The sequence below is a fragment of the Ochotona curzoniae genome, unplaced genomic scaffold, assembly GCF_017591425.1.
Source record: "Ochotona curzoniae isolate NIBS_2020 unplaced genomic scaffold, NIBS_Ocur_1.0 contig_2699, whole genome shotgun sequence".
NCBI classification, from domain to species: Eukaryota; Metazoa; Chordata; class Mammalia; order Lagomorpha; family Ochotonidae; genus Ochotona; species Ochotona curzoniae.
The window spans coordinates 3,369,446-3,390,738 of record NW_024465561.1 but is presented as its reverse complement, the minus strand read 5'-3'; the positions used below and the strand labels follow the sequence as shown (position 1 = coordinate 3,390,738).

Here is a 21,293-nt window from a genome sequence, read left to right as displayed (position 1 = left end):
GGCTCAGAGACTGGGCCGCTGCTGTCGGCTGGGACCCCTGAACTGGGTCCTCCACTCCTGGCTTCAGCCCTGCCCAGGAGCCATCATGGACAACTGGGGGAATGAGCCAATGAGGGCAGGCTGTGTGTGTGTGTGTGAGTGTGAGTGTTGGTGTGTCTATGTGAGTGTGAGTGCATATGTGTGTCTATGGTCTCCTGGCCTCCCAAATGAACAAATTTCTTAGAGTTAACATCACAGTGCTCACTTTGGTAGTACATATACTAAAACTGCAACGACACAGAGAAGGTTAGCGTGGCCCCTGCTGCAAGGATGACATGCAAGTTCGTGAAGCATTCCATATTAACACACACACAAAAAAAGGTTAACATTACAAAAAATGTGTAGACTCATTCCAGAGCAAAGCAAAACAACACCAACTACAATGCCCTGTTCCCAAAGCCACGCCCCTGCCTGGGTTTCCGACAAACACATAAATACATACATGAACACACATGCACAGGGGGCACTTCAAACACTTCACAAAATGGAGTTATAATTATCTTTTGATGCAAAAACTTTTTTAAAAATATTTATTCATTTTTATTGGAAAGGCAGATATACAGAGAGGAGGAGAGACAGAGAGGAAGATCTTCCATCCACTGATTCACTCCCCAAGAGGCCACAATAACCAGAGCTAAGCTGATCTGAAGCCAAGAGTCAGGTGCCCCTTCAGGATCTCCCACACAGGTGCCAGGTCCCAAGACTTTGGGCCATCCTTGACTGTTTTCCCAAGCCACAAGCAGGGAGCTGGATGGGAAGTGGAGCAGCCAGGATTAGAACCTGTGCCTATATGGGATCCCGACAATGCAAGGTGAGGACTTTAGGCATTAGGCTACTGCGCTGGGCCCAATGCAAACACTTCTGAAGTCCATTCAGTTTTTTTCTAACATGCATTGCCTTGAATTTTTTAAAATCTTCTCAAACATTATATATATGTGTGTGTGAACAGATAAAATTGTATATATTTTTATCCTTCCAATTTTAGTGCATGTGCTGCTGAAACAAGCACTGTATATATTTTTAAACATTTATTTATCTGAAAGGAAGAATGACAGAGATAGGAGAAACAGTGAGCGAGTGGGATCTTCTATCCAGTTGCTCAACAGACCACAACAGACAGATCTGGACCGGGCAAAACTTCTATCCAGGGCCTCGTGGCTAAATCCTCACCTTGGACACACCGGGATCCCAAATGGGCAGCGGTTCGTGTCCTGGCTGCTCCACTTCCCATCCAGCTCCCTGTTCGTGGCCTGGGAAAGCAGTGGAGGACGGCCCAAAGCCTTGGGACCCTGCACCTGCATGAGAGACCCAGAAGAGGCTCCGGACTCCTGGGTTTGAATCAGCTCAGCTCTGGCTGTTGCGGCCACTTTGGGGAGTGAACCAGCCGATCTTTCTCTCTGCTTCTCTTTCTATCAATCTGCCTTTCCAATAAAAACAATCTTATTTACACAGTAAGTAGAGACCTAAGCACTTGGGCCATCTTCTACTTCTTTTGCAGGCACATTGGCAGGATTCTGGATTGAAAGCAGGGTAGTCAAGACTTTATCCAGTGCTCTAACAGGGGATGTGAGCATTGGGAGCAGTGCTTCAGCCCACTGCGCCCTAATGCTGCCCCAAGCCATACCAATGTGCACCACAGGATGTTTCAGAATAAGAATGCATTGGGTAATGGCTGTAGTGAGCTCATTAACACAGGCAACACCTCTATTCTTATCTGTGGTGTGTGGTGAAATCATTTTAAACATCATGTGCTGGGCCTGGCAGCATGGCATAGCGGCTAATGTCCTCACCTTGAACGTGCCAGGATCCCATATGGATGCTGGTTCTAATCCCGGCTGCCCCGCTTCCCATCCAGCTCCCTGCTTGTGGCCTGGGAAAGCAGCCGAGGACGGCCCAAAGCCTTGGGACCCTGTACCCGTGTGGGAGACCTGGAGGAGGTTCCTGGCTCCTGGCTTCGGATTGGCTCAGCAATGGCCATTGTGGTCACTTGGGGAGTGAACCAGTGGAAAGAAGATCTTCCTCTCTGTCTCTCCTCCTCCCTCTATATCTGACTTTGTAATGAAAATAAAATAAGTCTTAAAAAATAATTAAATAAATAAACATCATCTACTGGCCAGCATTGTAGCCTGTGACACTGGCATTCCATAGAGGCTCCAATTCAAGTCCCGGGAGCTTCACCTCCCTGCGCCTAGGAAGGAAGTGAAAAAGATGACACAAGAGCTTGGGGCGCTGCCACTCATGTGAGACACCCAGTCCTACCTCCTTCCAGGCCAGCTTCCAGCTCATGTACACTCTGCGGGCAGCAGGTGGTGGCTCAGGTGGCTGGATCCTTGTCGATGACCCAGATTGAGTGATGACCCAGATTGAGTTTTCATCTCTTGGCTTCCACTTGGCCCAGCCCTGGCTATTTAAGGTGCTCCTGGAAATGACTCAGCAAATGGAAGAGCTCTCTCCCCGCCCACATCTTCTGGATAAATAAAAGCAAATAGGGCGCTAGAGACGACCTGGGCTTCGGGAGCGGGTGCACCGGGTGGCCAGGGTGAAGTGCAGTTACCGCTCAGGGAACAGCCAGCTGCCAGTCCCTGCGGCCAGGCATACAGGTCAGCTCATGGAGAAGACTGCGTCTTGCAAGAAAAAGAGGCGAGGAGGCAGCACGGGGCAAACTCCTAACCGAGGGCAAAGGCCGTGGGCGGGAAGGCGGGAAGAGGGAAGGCCACGGCCCTTCCTCCCGCAGTGTCCCTCCATCTCCCTCTACTGGCCAAGCGGAGCAAGTACCTAGCCTGGCAAAGAAGAAGCAATTAATGGAAAACTTACCACACAGGAGGAGACACTTGCTTCCTCTGGTAAGAGGCCAAAACTCACACTCCCGGACTCGCTCGCATCTCGGATGTAGTTCTACAGACACGTGACCTGGAGGGGACGCGTGACTCGAGCTCCGTCTATCAAATGCAATCTCAGAAAGTGCAAAAGATTAACATATTGTTTACCCAATACTATGTCAATTAATTCCATAATGTTGTATATTGATACTGAGGTTTTGTTGGGGCTTTTAACTGACCGGATCTTTACTCTGTCAGCCCTATCTTCAGACTAGAGAAGGTCTCCCCAAGAGGCCACTGAACTTATCTGGACAATAAGACGCTGGACTTTATGCTAGATATGTGTTTGCAAGGAACGAATCTCAACTGAACTTGAACTGTGGTTATGCAACAAGGTGGAGGAATCCACCATGGGGGGAGGGGTATGAGAGGGGTGGGGGGAATCCCCAGTGCCTATAAAACTGTATCACATAATACAATGTTAACAACAATTAAAAAAAAAAAAAAGAAAGTGCAAAAGAATGCGGAAGCCCAGGAGCAGGTTGTTGTCACAATGGGTAAAATACCTTGGCCACCCTGTACTGCTGAGGTGTCTAGTTCAAGTCCCAGCACAGCCTGCTAATGCACACCTGGGAAGGTAGCCAACGGGGTGGCTGCAGTGTGTGGGTGCCTGCTTCCCACGTGAGGGCCCCACATCAAGTAGCTGACTTGCGGCTGGCTGAGTCAGCCCTGGATTTTTGTGGTCAGAGAGTGAACCCGTGGACCTTGCTCCCTGTCTGTAACTCTTTCAGATAACTACCAAATAAATACATCTATTGCCTTTTTAAAGATTGGTTTATTTTTATTTGCGAGGCACATTTACAGAGAGAAGGAGACAGAAAAGAAAGATCTTCCATCCACTGGTTTACTCCTTAAATGGCCACAATAGCCAGAGCTGAGCCGATCTGAAGCCAGGAACCAGGAGCTTCCTCCAGGTTTCCCACATGACTGCGGGGTCCCAAGGCTTTGGGCCGTCCTCGACTGCTTTCCTAGGCCACAAGCAGGGAGCTGGATTGGAAAGTGGAGCAGCCAGGATTCGAACTAGTGCTCATACGGGATACTGGCACCATTAATCTATCTTTTTTAAAGATTGAGATGATAGGGCCCGGCGCGGTGGTGCAAGTGGTTAGGGTCCTCGCCTTGCACGCCCCGGGATCCCATATGGGCGCCGGTTCTATCCCTGGCAGCCCCACTTCCCTTCCAGCTCCCTGCCTGTGGCCCCGGAAAGCAGTCGAGGACGGCCCAAAGCTTTGGGACCCTGTACCCACGTGGGAGACCCGGAAGAGGCTCCTGGCTTTGGATCGGCATAGCATCGGCCGTTGCGCGCACTTGGGGAGTGAATCATCGGATGGAAGATCTTCCTCTCTGTCTCTCCTCTCTGTATATCCGCCTTTCCAATAAAAAATAATAAAAATAAATCTTTAAAAAATATATATATATATAAAGATTGAGATGATAATAGCACTGACATGATTGTGAGAGCTAAAGAAATAAATGATAGTACCTGAGATATAAAATACTCAATAAATATTAGATTTTTTTTCAACTGAGCCACTGGGGAAGTAGCCATAAAAAGACTGTCGTCCGTCCGCCTTTGCCAGGGAAGCCCCGGGTTGTTGGGGCTTTGGAGTCAAATCCTGATGGTTCCCAGTCCCAGCAGCAAGCATGGGTGTGGCCGTGCGTTTTTCTACTCAAAGCAACTGGTGTGACTTCCGCTGTGTGCAAGCAGAGCCTGAGAGAAACAGACAGGCGAGGGCCGATTGTTCCAGAAGCAGCAAGGAGGCCTGTGTGGCAGAGAGGAAGCGGAGAGGGCACGTGGTGGAAAGGTCCAGACCGCCGAGAGCTTTGCCAAGGGTGGCAGGGGTGGGTTGTTGGGTGTTGTTTCCTAAGATGAGACAGAGGGGCCGGCCCAATAGCTCAACTGGCTAATCCTCCACTTGCAAGTACCAGTATCCCGTATGGGTGCTGGTTCTAATCCCAGCTGCTCCACTTCCCATTCAGCTCCCTGCTTGTGGCTTGGGAAAGCAGTGGAGAACAACCCAAAGCCGCGGGCTCCTCCTCCCATGTGGGAGACTCAGAAGCTCCTGGCTTTGGATTGGCTTAGCTCAGAGTGTTGCAGCCACTTGGAGAGTGATCAACTGGATGGAAGATCTTTCTGTCCCCTCTTCTCTCTGTAAATCTGCCTCTCTAACAAATTAATTTTAAATTCTTTTATAAGCAAAAAAGAGAGAGAGAGAGACAAGGATCTTCCATCTGCTCGTTCACTCTTCAAATGGCCACAATGGCTGATGTTGGGCCAAGCCAAAGCCAGGAGCCTGGAGCTCTTGTGCGTCTCCCACGTGGGTATAGGATCCCAAGGACTTGGGCCATCCTCCGCTTCTCTCCCAGGCTCCTAGCAAGGAGCTGGATGGGAAGTGGAGCAGCCATCTCAGAGATGTAAGTAACAGTGTATTTTGCTATTGCACAGTGCTAGCACAGCAAGGGGTTGGATTTATTTTTTTTTTTTAATTTGGACTGAAATTGAAGTCATGAGAGGGATGGGGGATGGAGTTAACTACACAGGGGATGAGGGTGAGGGTACCAGGGAGAGGCTGCTTTCGTTGTCCAGGGAGGAGGCCACAGCAGAGAGCCCAGGATGGGGTGGGAGGAGGGGAGAGGTAGGTGACACCGGAAGTGCAGGCAGCAGGATTTGCCAGTGCTCTGAAAATGTTATCGTGTGTGTGTGTGTGTGTGTGTGTGTGAGAGAGAGAGAGAGAGAGAGAAAAAGTTACAACGTGCAATGAAGCCTCAACCACCCACAGTGCTAGGCGTGGGGCTGGCACCAGGGAGCCACGTGGCTGTGGGCACAGGCATCGAGCACATGTCACGAGGCCAAGTCCCCGCCACTCAGCGTTAATTATGGGCCACGTTTGCGACAAGTCATCCAAACCCCTCATCATCCCGCTGCTGGCACTCCCACGAGACACCCACACCTGTCCCCTAAGATTCTGAGAGAGGCCTCCTCCTTGTCCTCCAATCCCGCTTCTTAAAAAAAAACCCATCTTCCTCCTTACTGTGTGTTCTCACTGTGCCTAGCAAATGGGGGTGACTCAGGGCAACTTCCTCTACTCCTACCAGGCCGTGGATCCCCCCCATTCTCCAGGAATCTCCTTTTCCCGCGGAATTTCCGGCGCCTGGCTCTCACCTCCTTTCTGTTTCTCTTTCATATTCCGGATCCTTCCATCTGTCATCTCCTGGCCACCACCCACACTGGGGCTTCCCCGGCCCTGTCCTCATGTCACTTGGGGTGGCTAGGGCGGGGAGGGGAGAATTGCTGGGTTCAAGTCAGCAGGGCCGGCGGGCGTGGGAAGAGTGCCTCTCTGTTCACGTCACCGGTCCTGGCTGCAGCAGTGGCAATTTCATTCGCCTGAAGCATTACGTACTAGCAGTCGCTCCTGAACTTGAATGGGGATTGCCCAGTCCTACCCCCAGGACTGCTGAAGGAGGAGCTCAGTATATTTGCATTTCTGGCAAGTTCCCAGGTGAGGCTGATGCAAGCGGCCAAAGTCCACATGTTGGAGAGCCACTGTCACGCATGCATTCTGGCTCCCGGGCGGGCATGAGAGTCTGGCTTAGGGTTTGGGTTGGGATGCTCACGGCCACTTGCAAGCGGAGACCCTGGCTTTGGCTCCCAGCAGCAGCTCCTGCCTCTAGCTTCTTAGGACCCCAGACCCTGAAGGCAACAGTGTTGCCTCAAGCGGTTGGGGCCCTCATTCAATTGTAGTAACGAACACAGTAACAGTGCCCAAACAGTTGTAGCTTTGTATTATTATTACTATTGTTGCTACCACTTCCAGGTGTTTCTAATATGCAGTCAAGGCTAAGAAATACTAAGCGAGGGCTAGTGCAGGAGACCACCTGCCATGCCAGCATCCCATATTGAAATACTCAATGAATCCCGGCTACTCCCTTCCAATCCAGCACCCCACAAACGCATCTGGAAAAGCAGCAGAAGATGGCTCAAGTGCGTGGGCCCGTGCCACCCCTGTTAGAAACCCAGATGGAGTTCCAGACTGCTGGCTTCCACCTGGCATTTTCATTAATTTTTTTTTAATTTATTTATTTGAAGAGTTATTGAGTGAGAAAGGGGAGACAGGACGAGTGACAGAGAGAGAGAGAGAGCTTCCACCTTCTGTTTCCTTCTAGATGGCTGCAATGACCAGGCCTGAGACACAGCAGAAACAAGAAACTCCACCCGCGTCTCCCATGTGGGTGGCAAGGATCCAAACACTTGGGCCACTTTCCACCGCTTTTCCTTTGCTATCTCAGGAATCTGGATCAGAAAGGAGTCGCAGGACACCAGCCAACTTCCACATGGGATACTGGCATTGCCAGCAGTGGCTTTACCCACATGCCCCAACACTCACCCTCTCAAGAGCTTTTGGAATAAATGCTAACACCCATAAACTACCTATATAGAATAGATAGGGAGGTGGACACAGGCTGTTTTGACCTGTTTTTATCTGTCACATGGTCACAAATATTTTCTTGAAATCAGTGACTTGTGGGCACAGGGTGGTAGTCTAGTGGCTAATGTCCTCGCCTTGCACGCCCAAGATCCCTATATGGGCACTGGTTCATGTTCCAGCGGCCCCACTTCCCATCCAGCTCCCTGCTTGTGGCCTGGGAAAGAACAGAGGACGGCCCAAAGCCTTGAGACCCTGTATTTGTGTGAGAAACCCGGAAGAAGCTCCTGACTCCTCGTTTGCATCAGCTCAGCTCTGGCCATTGCAGTTACTTGGGAAGTGAACCAGTGGACTAGAAGATCTTTCTGTTTCTCCTTCACTCTTATAAATCTGCCTTTCCAATAAAAATAAATAGACCTTTTAAAAAAAGAAATCAGTACATTGCTTCCTTATTTTTTTTTAAGATTTATTTATTTTTATTACAAAGTCAGATATACAGAGAGAAAGAGAGATAGAGAGGAAGATCTTCCATCCAATGATTCACTCCCCAAGTGACCACGATGGCCAGTGCTGTGCCGATCTGAAGCCAGGAGCCAGGAACTTCCTCCGGGTCTCCCATGTGGGTGCAGGGCCCCAAGGTTTTGGGCCGTTCTCGATTGCTTTCCCAGGCCACAAGCAGGGAGCTGGATGGGAAGCGGGGCTGCCGGGATTAGAACCAGCACCCATATGGGATCCAGCGCCACTAGGCCATGTGAAGTTCAGCTAGGTGTCGGCTTGTTTTTCTGACTGTTCCTGTCTGATGGTCCCAATATCGTTTGTTGAAAAGATCACACGTGCACTGCACCTTTGTAGCTTTGTCAAAACTCACTTCAGCTTGTTCACGCGGCGCTACTCTGGGTCCTCTCCCATTCCACCGTGTCTGTACTTCCGCCAAAACCACACTGTTTTAAAGATTTATTTATTTTTATTGGAAAGACAGATATACAGATAGGAGAGACAGAGCGGAAGATCTTACATCCATTGATTCATTCCCCAAGCGGTTGCAACGGCTGTAACTGAGCCAATCCGAAGCCAAGAGCCCAGAGCCTCTTCCGGGTCTCCCACAGGGGCAGGGTCCCAAAGCATTGGGCTGTCCTCAACTGCTTTCCCAGGCCGCAAGCAGGGAGCTGCATGGGAAATGGGGCTGCCGGGATTAGAACCAGCGCCCATATGGGATCCCGGTGCGTTCATGGTAAGGACTTTAACCACTATGCTATCGCACCGGGCCCACCACACTGTTTTGATTACTCTGGACACATAGCATGTGTTGAAATTAGGTTGCGGGTTTGTCTTAAAGTGTTATTTCAGGGGGCAGGCATTTGGCAAAGCAGGTGAGTCGCTACTTGGGATATTCACACCCCATATCAGGGAGCCTGGTTCGAGTCCTGGTTTCTCCACTTTAGATTCAGCTTTCTGCTTATGCATATCTGGGAGGCAGTAGATGTTGGCTCAAGTGTTTGGACTCCTGACACCCACACAGCAGACCTGGCTGGGGTTCTGGGCTCATGGCTTTGGCCTCACACAACCCCCACCATTGCGGGCATTTAGGGAATGAGCCAGTGAGTGCAAGATTTCTCTTTGTCTTTCTGCCTTTCAAACAAAGTAACCATCAGTTGTAACATTTTTAAAAAACAGTAAAAAAAAAAAATGTTTTTTTTTTCTAGCCATTCTAGCTACTTTACGTTTCCATATAAATTATATCTAAGCCTGTCTAGACATACAAAAAAGACTTGCTGGGATTGTGACAAGAAAAGCGTTGTATTCTAGGTCAGTTTTCAGAACTGGATTCTTCGTTGTTTTTGAACATTCTAATCTATGAACATTGTATACCTTCTCTTCACTTAGGTCTCCTTCTGTGTCTTCACCAGAACTTTACACTTTGCAGCATGCAGACACTGCTCATGTTTTTTTTTTTTTTGGTTAGGTTTATGTCTGTTTTTAGTAATTATAAATGAAAGAATACATTAAGTTTTCATTGGCAAATGTTTATTGCTAGCATAAATATAATCTGTGTGTCCACCTTGTGTCCTCATTAAGCTTACTTATTAGTTCTTGGAGTTTTATAATTTCCTTAGGACTTTATGCCAGCTACAAATAGGAACTGTTCTGTTTCTTCCCTTCCAATATCTATGCATTTTATTTCTTCCTTATTGTACCGCCTAGTGTTTCCTGTACTATATTAAATGAAAGTGATGAAATCTCTCACACATTAGGATAGCTATTTAAAAACAAACAGAAAATAACAAATGTTGAACAAAATGAAGAAATCGACACAGTGTGGGTGAGATATAAAATGTTACAGCCACTATAAAAAAAACAATGTGATGGTTCCTTAAAAAATTGAACAGAATTGTCATGCAACCTGGCCATTCTATTTCTGATAGATACGCAAAAGAATTGAAAGCAGAGACTTAGAGAGAGACGCGTGCACCCACAACCATCGTAGGACCATTTGCAATAGTCAGAAGGTAAACACCACTCAAGGATCCTTTTTCCTTAAAAAAGAAAGAGGTTACACGCTACAGGGGTGTGTTTTAATGACATTTAATGGGAAATAAGTGCAATAAGCCAGTCACAAAGGGAGAAATACTGCTTGGGATGCTCACATGCAAAGACGGAGGTGGCATCGTGGTTACCAGGATGTAGAGGAAGCGAGATGCGAAGTTATTCCTCCACAGGAGCAGTTTCATCTTCCCCAGGGTGAAGGCAGGTCCGGGGCTGGCCCGTGGTGATGCTCACACAACCCAGCGAACACATTTCAGGCCTCTGAGCTGCACACCTCCACGTGCCCACCTCTCCCCAAGGTCTCTTCTGGCACACATGGCATTTCCTGGAGTTCTTTGTCCTGGGGAGGGTTTGCTTCCGCGGCATGGGAAATATTTCAGACCCTGAGCTGCAGTGATGTGTGGACACCTGTGTGTGGTCATCTGTCATTGTCCCAAGGTCACCAAGGACCGTTGTCTGCTTTCTCTCTTTGATGCGATCTCGAATCCACTCGCCAGTTACTTTCCGTCGTTCAGGATGAATCATTTCTATTTAGCTATTTTCTAGTTCACGGAATTAGTTTAGTTTCCCCGCCCCCCCCTTTCTTGTCTATTCCGCTATTTGGTTCTTTTTTTCTTTTGAACAGAAGTAAGCTTTTCATTGGAAAATTTCCACTCAGTTTTTCTCATCTTCAGTTTCTTTGCTGAGATTTTTGATTTTTAAACTTTTTTCAAGAGTGTCCTTGATGGCTTGAAAAAGTGTTTTTACAAGAGTCACTTGATTTCTTGAAACATTTTTGTTCTCTTATTCCTTATTGGAAAGGCAAGGAGACAGACAGAGCTCTCCCACCCACACATGCCCACGGCAGCCAGCGCTGCGCCAGGCTAAAGCCAGGAGCCCAGGACTCAGCTGGGTCGCCCACGTAGTCGGTAGGCTTCCAACTCCTGGAACCATCATCTCTGCCCTCCAGGAAGCTGGCAGGGACATGAGAGCCAGGACTCCAACCCTGGCACCCTAATACGAACAGGGCATCCCAAGCAGCAGCTTAACCTCTGCACCCCAATGTCCACCCCACAAGAATCACTTTAAAAATATAACAGATGGGGCTGCTGTGATAGCCTAGTAGCTAAATCCTCACCTTGCATATGTCGGGATCCCAAATGGGCACCAGTTCATATCCTGGCAGCTCCACTTCCCTTCCAGCTCCCTGCTTGTGGCCTGAGAAAGCAGTCGAGGACGGCCCAAAGCCTTGGGACCCTGTACCCATGTGGCAGACCCGGAAGAAGCTCCTGGCTCCTGGCTTTGGATCGGCTCATCTCTGGCCATTTTAGCCGCTTGGGGAGTGAATCATCAGACAGAAGATCTTTCTGTCTCTCCTCCTGTCTGTATATGTGACTATCCAATAAAAGTAAATAAATATTTTTAAAAATAGGGACATATATAAACAGTCATATATATATATATATATTTATACATACATATATATTCATATGTGTGTGTGTTGCACCCTGGGCAGTACATGAGCGGTACATGAGCAGTGCAACTACAGCAACAGAAATAGTTTACAGCCTTTGGTTGGGTGAGGTCCTTGAGCCTTGAGCAGGACCGGAGGGTTCCATCACGTGATTGGCAGTTGATGCCAAGTAAGTGTGGGAACACAAGAGTCTCGCAGTGATCAGCTTTCCCCAGAGTGACAACCTCGAGGGAGCCAAGCAGGAGGTGCACAATTTCTGATTTACCTTGAGCGTCTGGCAGCACCTGCGCTCACGTGCAAGCTACACAGACCATGTTAGAATCCAGGGTAGGAGGTAAGAGGGTCAAAGACAGTCTTCTGCCACCTGCTCTCTAGCCACAAAGTATGTACACTCCTTCCACGTGCAAAATGTACTCAGCTATTTTGTACAATTTTGCAAGCCTCCTCTGTCCCAACAGGCTGACCAGGACCTCAACATCTGGGAGCTGGGGAAGCAACACTAGTGCCAGGATTCAGGGGCCAGCACTCCTCGAGGGGAGGGAAGCAGGTGCAGCTATTTGCAAGGATAAACGATGGGTATTTTGAACCAGGCTGTCCATAATGGAAACCACCAGCTACATCCAACGCTGACATCTACAAACAAGGAAACACACGAACACTGGCTTTCTCCTCTGTGCACAGACCCGGTCTGCGCTCTCCAGGTATCTCCCAGTGTCCACAAGGGATGGAGACTAAAACCCATGGAAAGCAAAATGTCTCGATGAAGTTTCTGCAAATGAGTTCCTGGCTTCTGACTTCAACTGTTAGGAACATCTGGGGAGTGAGCCAGCAGATGGAAGAGCTGCGTGTGCGCGTGTGTGTGTGTGTGTGTGTGTGTGTGTGTGTAAGAGACTCTGGTTTCAAATAAACATTTTTCAAAAGCCAGACTCTTCCAGAATGCTCCCTCACAGTCCTCCCCAGAACTAATGCTGTCTGGGGTAGGGAAGGGGGAGCCCCCTGCCAGGTGAGGGGACAGTTCATGCTTATCATTGTAATAGTGCAAGGAACTACTGCTGAGACTGTTGGAAGCAGGACAGGAGTTCCTCGGTGGAATTCGCTCCAACCTGTGATGGACGCATTCTCTCTGCCGTGTAGACAGCCTCCTCCACACCCTGCACCCCAAGCCCCAGGCCAAGCTGTCGCCCCTCACTCATCATACTCAGGGTTTCAGGAGTCAACAGCTTCCAAGATCGCCCCCTCCCGGGCCCATCGGTCCTCGGTGAGATTCCTGGCAATCCTGAGTTAGGAATTTCAGTTTCTCTTTCCTTCTAGGTACAGCTCCAGGCTTGCCTGGCCACACCCACACCTGTTGGCTCACCTGGCTTAGCTATTTGGCCACGCCCACTCACACCTTTAGAATCAGCCTGGGTGTTGCTGTTTTCATTTTAGATACATCATCTGGGACTGCACGCTGCACTGGGCTAAAAAGGCACAGCCATGCAGTCCAGGACACAGAGTAGCCATGGCCGCAGCAACCAACCTGACCCTGCTCACGCTGGGTGTGATGGCACTGGCCTCGGCCAGGGCTGGCCCCGTGCCCACCACTCAGCCCAGCACCACTGGAAAGGCCTGCCACATGGACAGGTTCAAGTCCCTCTCTCCACGGGAACTGGAAGCTTTCAAGAGAGCCAGGGATGCCTTGGTAAGTGCCTTCATCCACCCTTCCTCCTGAGCCTCTGCTGCTGCCTGATCCTGCCGGCTAGCCTCTAGCCCTGTGTGCTGGGCTAGCCTCCGGCTCTCATGAGCTAACCTGTATCCTTGCTATCCAGGAAGAGTCGCTGCCACTCAAGAACTACAAATGCACCTCCCGCCTCTTCCCCCGGGCCTGGGACCTGAAGCAGCTGCAGGTGCGTGGGCAGTTGAGACCCTTCTCCCACCACTTCCCCCACCTCACCTCACCCCTGCTTCCCCTGCATCCTTCAGCAGCCCCACTCCCTGGCTTACCTCTCCCCTCCTGATCCTACCCCGACATGCCTCCCCTGTGCCTCTCTCACTTCTCTTTGCTGCCTCCTCATCTCTTCTTCCCTGTCTCCCGCCCGCTGCAGCCCTGCCTGCCTGGACCTTTTCCTGACCTCCTCACCACACTCAGCATCCTCCTTTCACTTTCTTCTTCCAGCTTCAACACTTCACTTCCTTCCTGCACCTGTCCACGCTGCCTCTCACCTGTCTCGCTGACCTGCTCTCACCTGGGCCACCTCCTGTCTGCCAAAACTCTGCAGCCTGCCCACCCCCTCCAAGCCTCCCCCTCTGCATCTTACTCACCTGGCTCTGCCTCCCAACTCCCATAACACCTGTCTTTTCTCACATTTCAGTTGTGGGAGCGTCCCGTGGCCTTGGAGGCTGAGTTGGCCCTAACACGGAAGGTTCTAGAAGCCACAGCTGCCAAAGAAGACTCAGCCTTGGGCGATGTCCTCGACCAGCCCCTCCGCATGCTGCACCACATCCACACCCAGATCCGGGCCTGTGTGAGTCTCTGGAAGAGTTGAGGGGAACAGCCTGGATGTGGACAGGGCTCTGCCCCCTCCTTCCCTTCCCTGTGCCCCAGGCCCTGTCTCACACATGGTCCTCCTCCTCTGCCCACAGCTTCCTGCCAGACCTCCTCAGCCCATGGCCGGCACCAGGCCCCGAGGCCGCCTGCCCCACTGGCTGCACCGACTCCAGGAGGCCTCCAAGAAGGTGAGGCTGGGGAGAGCCCAGACCTGGGGCTGGGGGCAGATGGTGGGTGGGGAGACAGCAGATGGGGGAGATGACGTTCAGCCACTGACTGCCCCCACAGGAAACCCCTGAGTGCCTGGAGGCCTCCGTCACCTTCAACCTGTTCCGGCTCCTCACGTGGGACCTCAAGTGCGTGGCCAGTGGGGCCCTGTGTGTCTGAAAGCACGGACTGCCCTCCTGCCCTCCCGCCCCGAGCGGAACCTCAGCCCTTATTTATGAAATGAGCCTTAAGTTATTTCCTCTTACCTGTATTTATGGAGCAGAGTCCTGGCTGGGGTCCAGAGCCAGGTTTATTTTTCTACTTTTGTACAATATACGCAAATAAAAAGCCAAGCATTGGAACTTCCTGTAGCAGGCGATTCCTTCAGTGTGTGTGCATGTGTGCGTGTGAGTGTGTATGTGTGTGTGTGTGACTACAGATAAGGTGTAGGCAAGATTCATACTTTGGGAGTGTTGGGGAGTGGGGAGCAGACTGGGGCAGGGCCCGTGAGCGCCTGAGCAACTGGCCTCCGTGACTCTGGGAACACCAGTCCAGGCCGGCATCTGACCCGAGATGTGGACACATCGCAGCAGAATTCTAGTCACGTGTGTGTGTGTGTGTGTGTGTGTGTGTGCGTCGTGATACCCATGTGACTGTATCTCCCTGACTCTTCTCCATGAACATCTGGGACAGAAGGGGATTGGCATCAGTCAGGGGCCTTTGTCCTTGTGCATTTGGGTCCCTGCCATGCACGTGGAAGATCCGGGGGGTGGGGGTTCTTTGCCCTTCCCTGTCTCTCTCTCTCTCTCTCTGTAATTCTGCCTTCTAAATAAATAGATCCTTAATAATAATAAATTAAGATAAAAGTGAAAATAGGGCCCGGCGGCGTAGCCTAGCAGCTAAAGTCCTCGCCTTAAACGCGCCAGGATCCCATATGGGCGCCAATTCTAATCCTGGCAGCTCCACTTCCCATCCAGCTCCCTGCTTGTGGCCCGGGAAAGCAGTTGAGGACGGCCCAAAGCCTTGGGACCCTGTACCCAACTGGGAGACCCAAAAGAAGCTTCTGACTCCACAACGGCCAAAATTGAGCCCATCTGAAGTCAGTGGCCATGAACTTGTCCCAGGTCTCCCACACAGGTGCAAGATCTCAAGGCTTTGGTCCAGAAAGTTTACTTATTAATTCTACTTTTCCAATAAGATGTTTTTATTTGAGAGAGAGAGATCTTTCATCCTCTGGTTCACTCCCTAAATGGCTGTGATGGCTGAGGCTAGGCTGGGCTCGCCTGAAGCCGGGAGCCTGGAGTCTAGAATTCCATTTGCATTTCCCGTGGTGACAAGGGGCCCAAGCACTTGGGCCAAACTCCGTTGATTTCCCTTATGCATTATCAGGGAGCAGGATGGGAAGTGCAGCAGCCAGAACCGGTGCCCACAAGGAATGCCAGTGCTGTGGCTGTCAGCTTAACCTGCTGCACCCCAACACTGGACCCTACAACTTACCTTCATCTGCTTTTCCCAAGAACTTTTGGAAGCTCTTGGAACACACGCTTTGTACTCGGTGACTGCTGTGGTCCTTCAAAAGGGCTCATGAATTCCTCCACACTTCTTCATATATTTTTTCTTTTATGCTTTTTTAAAAAAAAAATTTTTTTTGAAAGTCAAATATACAAATATACAGAGCGGGAAATCTTCTGTCTGTTGATTCACTCTCCAAGTGGCCACAACAGTCGGAGCTGTGTCGCTCCAAAGCTAGAAGTCTGGAGCCTCTCCTGGATCTCCCTTGCAGGTACAGGGTCCCAAGGCCTTGGACCATCCTCAACTGCCTTCCCAGGCTGTAGGCAGGGAGGTGGATGGACTGTGGGGCCACTGGGACATGAATCATGAATATGCCCGTACGGGATCCTGACACATGCAAAGTGAGGACTTTTAGCTGCTAGGCTACCACACCGGGCCCGCTCCACACTTCTTTAACATCAAGGAGTGAAGCCAATCCCCTCCCTCACCCCCATGTGGCTGAACAAAAACCTGGGACCCCTTCCTCAGTGGCCTGTGTTGGAGGTCAAGTCTGCCCAGTTCTCTGGGAACACACTCAGAATGCTGTGCCTGCCTCCCAGTGTAGGTGTCACCACCAAGCTCTGCGCACAGGGAAAAGACCCACCTGGGGATGTCACTCCTAGCCCAGGAAACGGACACTGGGGTGAAGCAGCAGCCACCCCAACAGATGAACCCAGCTGTCACTCGGCTTGTTATGAGACCACTGGGCCCATGGGCCCGCCACCAGCTCATCACCACCCGTCACCACACACTGAGACGTGTGTCACCCAGAGTCAGATACCAAAGCTTCTGAGTCACACGGCTTTGTTAAGACAGGACTTTCAGAGTCATTCCCGCAGCCCAGAACGCTCCCGTGCATTCTTGGCTGTGTTTTGATTATGAGTGACATGGGGCTGGAGTGCACTGCCACCTAGAGACATCCCCCAGCCCCTCCCACTACTCTGCATCCTCTGGGACCACCAGACCCCCTAGTTTGGGGATAGCAGATTTGCAGCAAGGTGTCCAGCCCAGGACATGCAAGTCTTTCTCTCTTGCTTTGCTGGAGCCCCTCACTGTTGGAGCCGTTAAGAGAGTTAATACAAATCCTTGCCTGGGATTTTTTTTTTTCCCATTTAGGACTAAAGGCTCTGCCGCTCTTTCTCTGGGTCACAGAAACACTGGGCGATCTCTAAACCAGGGATCATTTCCCCTGCCACCTGTGGGTGAAAGGGGTGAGGCTGGGCTAAGGCGGGTGGAGAGGACAGGTGCATGGGGAGAGGGTTCTGCAGGTTGGGGAGGTCGTGTCTGGCTCCTGCCACCTGAGGACCATGCTTTGTAGTTTTATTCTTTTTTTTTTTTTTAAGATTTATTTTATTTTTATTACAAAGTCAGATATACAGAGAGGAGAGACAGAGAGGAAGATCTTCCGTCCGATGATTCACTCCCCAAGTGAGCGCAACGGCCGATGCTATGCCAATCCGAAGCCAGGAGCCTCTTCCGGGTCTCCCACGCGGGTGCAGGTTCCCAAAGCCTTGGGCTGTCTGTCCTTGACTGCTTTCCCAGGCCACAGGCAGGGAGCTGGATGGGAAGCAGGGCTGCCAGGGATAGAACCGACACCCATATGGGATCCCGGGCGTGCAAGGCGAGGACCTTAACCACTACGCCACTGCGCCGGACCATGTTTTGTTTTATTCTTAATTCTGTTCCTTTTCTGTCGATATGAGCCAACCAATGGCCTCCTTTATTTTTTGTATTTTTATTTTATTTGGAAAGCAGAGTGATAAACAGACAGCTAGACTGGCCAAGACAGATGTGTCCTAGCCATTGTACTCTCCAAAATGTCTCAGTACTGAGACTGGGCAGGGCTGGAGCCAGGAGTCCAGAACTCCATCTGGGGTTCCCAAATGGGTGGCAGGGAGCAGAGTCATCAAGCCACCGTCACCTGCAACTACCCACAATGCACATGGCAGGAAGCAGCCTGGGAAGCTGAGCAGGGCCGTGGACCCACGCATTCCACTACGGGCTGCAGGCACCCCAAGTGATATCTTCACCGTGGTGACTCTGACACCTGCCCTCAAATGTCCCCTTTTCCATGTTGAATCCAGTTGAATTGAGTTGTGCTCCTCCTCACAGCCCACACACCCACACTCTTCATCTGTCCAAGTTCCAGGAAGGCAGAAGCTGGGTCTGCTGGGTCAGACTCGGTGCTTTGAACACTGAAAACTTCCACCTCGCTCACCCCATCCAGGGTGTAGAGAACATGGCTTTAAATGACAAGCACAGTGGACCTCAGGATGGGGCGTCTTGCTTGGATCCCAAGGACAGCCACCACGTGCACATGGTGGGCTGTCCCGAGTGGCCAGCGTGCCATTTGATGCCAGGCTCTGCCTGCAGGCCGCCCATCTGGGGAGCTCTAGGGTTTTGGTTCTTTGAATCGCTGCTAAGGTAGCTCCAGGTTGAACCCATTGTGCTTCTGGAATATGAGTCACTCCTAAAGATTCCCAGTGACAGTAACTCTTCCTTTGAAGAACTTTTAATCACTGAACTATGCTGAGCACCGAACACCAGTTCACCCAAAAGCTAAGGCTCAGGGCTTGTCCAGCAGGATGTCCTATTACCTGACATGATGATGAATCAGCAGACGGATCACATTAGGCAGGGCCATGACATTAACTAGCACTCTAAAACCTTATCCTGGGGTAGATTCTGTGGGCGATGTGTGGGCCACACCCTGTGGAAATTCTAGCCCCACTGGCTAGCTCAAAAGTTGGGGTGCTGATGGACTAAGCTAGGTGTGACCAAGGAGCCTGCCATCCATCAGAGGTAAAGGAACCCGCAACAGTCTGGACTGGTCAAGGCAGCAACACCTGAGTGTGCATCATGAATAGAGTGTGGGGTGGGCCGGGCTGCAAGATTCACGAGCTCATACATGGCCAAATGAAAGGCCAGACTGCATCAGGCACTGGCCTAAAACCCAGTGGCATGTATGAAAACTAGGTCTGAGAGTGGATCAAGTGGAGGAACTTGGGAAACTGCCCTGGCAAGTCCTAGCTCCCACTGGTGAACATGTGGTCCAGACCTGGGGGTCGGACAAGCTGGGCAAAGTAGCTCCAACAGTTGGCTAACGTGTAAATTGGTAATCGAACAGGGTGGACTGCGCAGGAATGAGCAAACCTTAGCCTACAAGGAAAACTAGAGACCAGGAGGGAGCACAGGTCATGCCGAGCTAGGCTCTTGCACTTAGTGTCTGCGAGAATCAGGGATGCTAAGCCACAGTGTCTAAGGCAGAGATTGGGACAGGTGAGGGGATGAGCCAAGTTTAGTCAGAGCAACCACTGGCATGCACGTGATCTATGGCTGGGAACAGGCCCGGTTGGGGAGCTAAGGGGACAACCCTAGCTGGGTTGAGGTTCCCACCAAGGGGCGCATGTGCTGGAATGGGGGCTGCATTCTAATCAGGAAACGGTTGTAGTCTCCCTTGGCACTAGTGTGGACTGGGACTGGATGCACCAGGCCAGGCCAGACCCCAACACCGTCTGGTGTCCTGGAAGACCAGGGTAGATGTGGGATGGACTAGGCAAGGTCTCAACCCCTACTGAGCCATGTGTGAGCCGTATGTGGGTATGGACGAGCCATGGCTGGGCTGAAACATCCAACAGCAAGAACCAGACTGGGTTGAAGGCCATCAGGAGAAGCCACTGTTCCTGCTAGGACAAGAGGTGAACTGAGTAGGGCTGGCTCATGGACCCCCTGGTATGCACAAAATCTGGCATTGGGAGGGGTTCTGATGGAGGAGCCTGGGCAACTCCTCTGGCAGGACACAGTCCCTGCAGGTAAGTGCAAGAAGCATGATAGGAAACAGCCCAGAATAGGCCATGGAAAGTTTCCCACTGGCATACATTTGGCATGGGTCAGGGGCAGACCAGACTGAATCAGTTCACGTCATCCACTGGCAAATCCGGCAGGGGGAGTATGGGGGGACACTCCTTGCCGGACAGCTACTCCCACTGGAGAGCATGGGCTGGGATGGGAACAGATCAAACTAAGCAGGGCTACAACACCTGTGTGCCTCAAGTGGACTAGATCAGGGAAAAGCCAGGCTGGGCTGATTATTCCTACTGGTGCAAGCGTAAATTAGAGTGGGTGAGGGTTGTTTGGGCTTGGCCGCAACATCAGCTGGCAGAAGCTAGCACTGGGGGCTAATTCTGTCAGGTCAAACCACAAAGCCACCTGGAGAGTGCATAAACCGGGAATGAGAGAGACCTGGGAGGGAAATAGTGGGCTCCTCCCTCTTGGGTTACCATTCCCACGGGAGGGCATGAAAACCAGGATGGGGGGGCGGGGCTGGGCTGGCTAGACAGAGAAACACGCAACAACATTGTGAGGTCTGGATAGTTGAGCTGGTTAGATGGAACTAAGCTTCAATACCCACTGCCAAGGGGGATGTGGGACAGACTGGACTAGTCTGCTACACTATTGGCAAACCAGGGGGCAGGCCTGGTGAGGGTTATTGTGGGTCGCTCTGACTAGGCTGCAGCTCCCACTGGTTTATGTGAGGGCCGAGTATGTGCTGGGCAGAACCAGACTGGACTGCAATGCCCATTGGTTCCAGTGGAAGTCGGGGCTGAAAACAGAACCAACCCAGCAACTGCAACCAACATCTGATTGGGGCCATGGACTGTGCCGGGCCCTGTGCTTGCTAGAACACACAAGAATCTGGTCTGGAAATACCTCAAAGTGTATTGGCAGTGAAATACTGGGCAAACGGAGACTCTATGATGGACTATGTCAATTGGTGGGTTCTTCAATGACCTCATCGTGCTCAGAGTGGCGAGACTGGCAGCAATTCATAACTCTTGAACTATCAAACCCACTTGAGCAAATATCTCAGAGCATGCCCCACATCCGGGACCTGGGGTGGGTGGGAAACTGGGTGGGGCTTCTCCCTCAACATCCCCCTTTACCTCAGATACTTGAAGGAAACAATATGGAAATAATAGTCTTACCCACTTCCCTACAGCCCTTGAACCTTTTCACCCTAATTAACTATGTAATGATTGTCAATAATATAATAATAAATAAATATAAATAAATACATGACAAGCACGACATTGACACACATGTTTCTGTAACAGGAAGGGCTCAGGGCTGTGCAGGAAGGGAGGGAGGGTGCTAGTCAGAGGGCTGGGTAGGTACCATGTGGGTGCTCCATGTATGTTCACGGTGAAGGTCAAGTTCCGAGAAGGAAAGTTGTGCATTTTCGGTTGTGTGTGTGTTTAAAAGGTTTAGTATTTATTTCTTTGTTTGAAAGGTAGAGAGAGGGATCTTCCATCTGCTCGTTCACTCCCCCTGTGAGATCACAACAGTCCTGGGTCAGGCCAAAGCGGGGGGCCAGGAGCTCCATCCGGGTCTCCCACATGCGTGGGTGGCAGGGACCCAAGGAGTTGGGGCATCATCTGCTGCCTTCCCACCTGCGGAAGCAGAGCTTCGGAAGAGGAGCAGCCAAGACACACTCAAAGCAGCATGCCGAAATGGGCCGCTGGTGTCACGAGTGGCAGCTCAACTGACAGCGCCAAATGCCACTCCCCACCCCACCCCTGGTTCTATCCTGAAGGCAGGTGTACTCCATCCCTCACCCAGGGGTCTCCACAGAAATTGATCCACATGAAATCTCCCATTGGCTTCCCACA

At 51.0% G+C, this 21,293-nt stretch overlaps 1 protein-coding gene and 1 non-coding gene across 2 annotated transcripts; both read left to right on the top strand.

Moving 5' to 3' along the window:
• Window positions 1–236: 236 nt before the first annotated feature.
• Window positions 237–344, top strand: LOC121153919. The gene has a single exon (XR_005883448.1). It is a non-coding gene; the product is annotated as a U6 spliceosomal RNA (small nuclear RNA).
• Window positions 345–12,840: 12,496 nt separating this feature from the next.
• On the top strand, window positions 12,841–14,253 carry LOC121153859 (interferon lambda-1-like). Its single transcript, XM_040976614.1, has 5 exons — window positions 12,841–13,020; window positions 13,148–13,225; window positions 13,691–13,843; window positions 13,962–14,054; window positions 14,155–14,253. The coding sequence occupies exons 1-5, from the start codon at window positions 12,841–12,843 to the stop codon at window positions 14,251–14,253; spliced, it is 603 nt and encodes a 200-aa protein (XP_040832548.1).
• Window positions 14,254–21,293: the final 7,040 nt, after the last annotated feature.

Bases quoted from the DNA above. Each gene is read 5' to 3' on its own strand.
- LOC121153859 (XM_040976614.1), top strand. From the start codon at position 12,841: ATGGCCGCAGCAACCAACCTGACCCTGCTCACGCTGGGTGTGATGGCA. The intron at 13,226-13,690 runs GTGCGTGGGCAG...CTCACATTTCAG, and splicing joins GGGACCTGAAGCAGCTGCAG to TTGTGGGAGCGTCCCGTGGC. The intron at 13,844-13,961 runs GTGAGTCTCTGG...CTCTGCCCACAG, and splicing joins ACACCCAGATCCGGGCCTGT to CTTCCTGCCAGACCTCCTCA.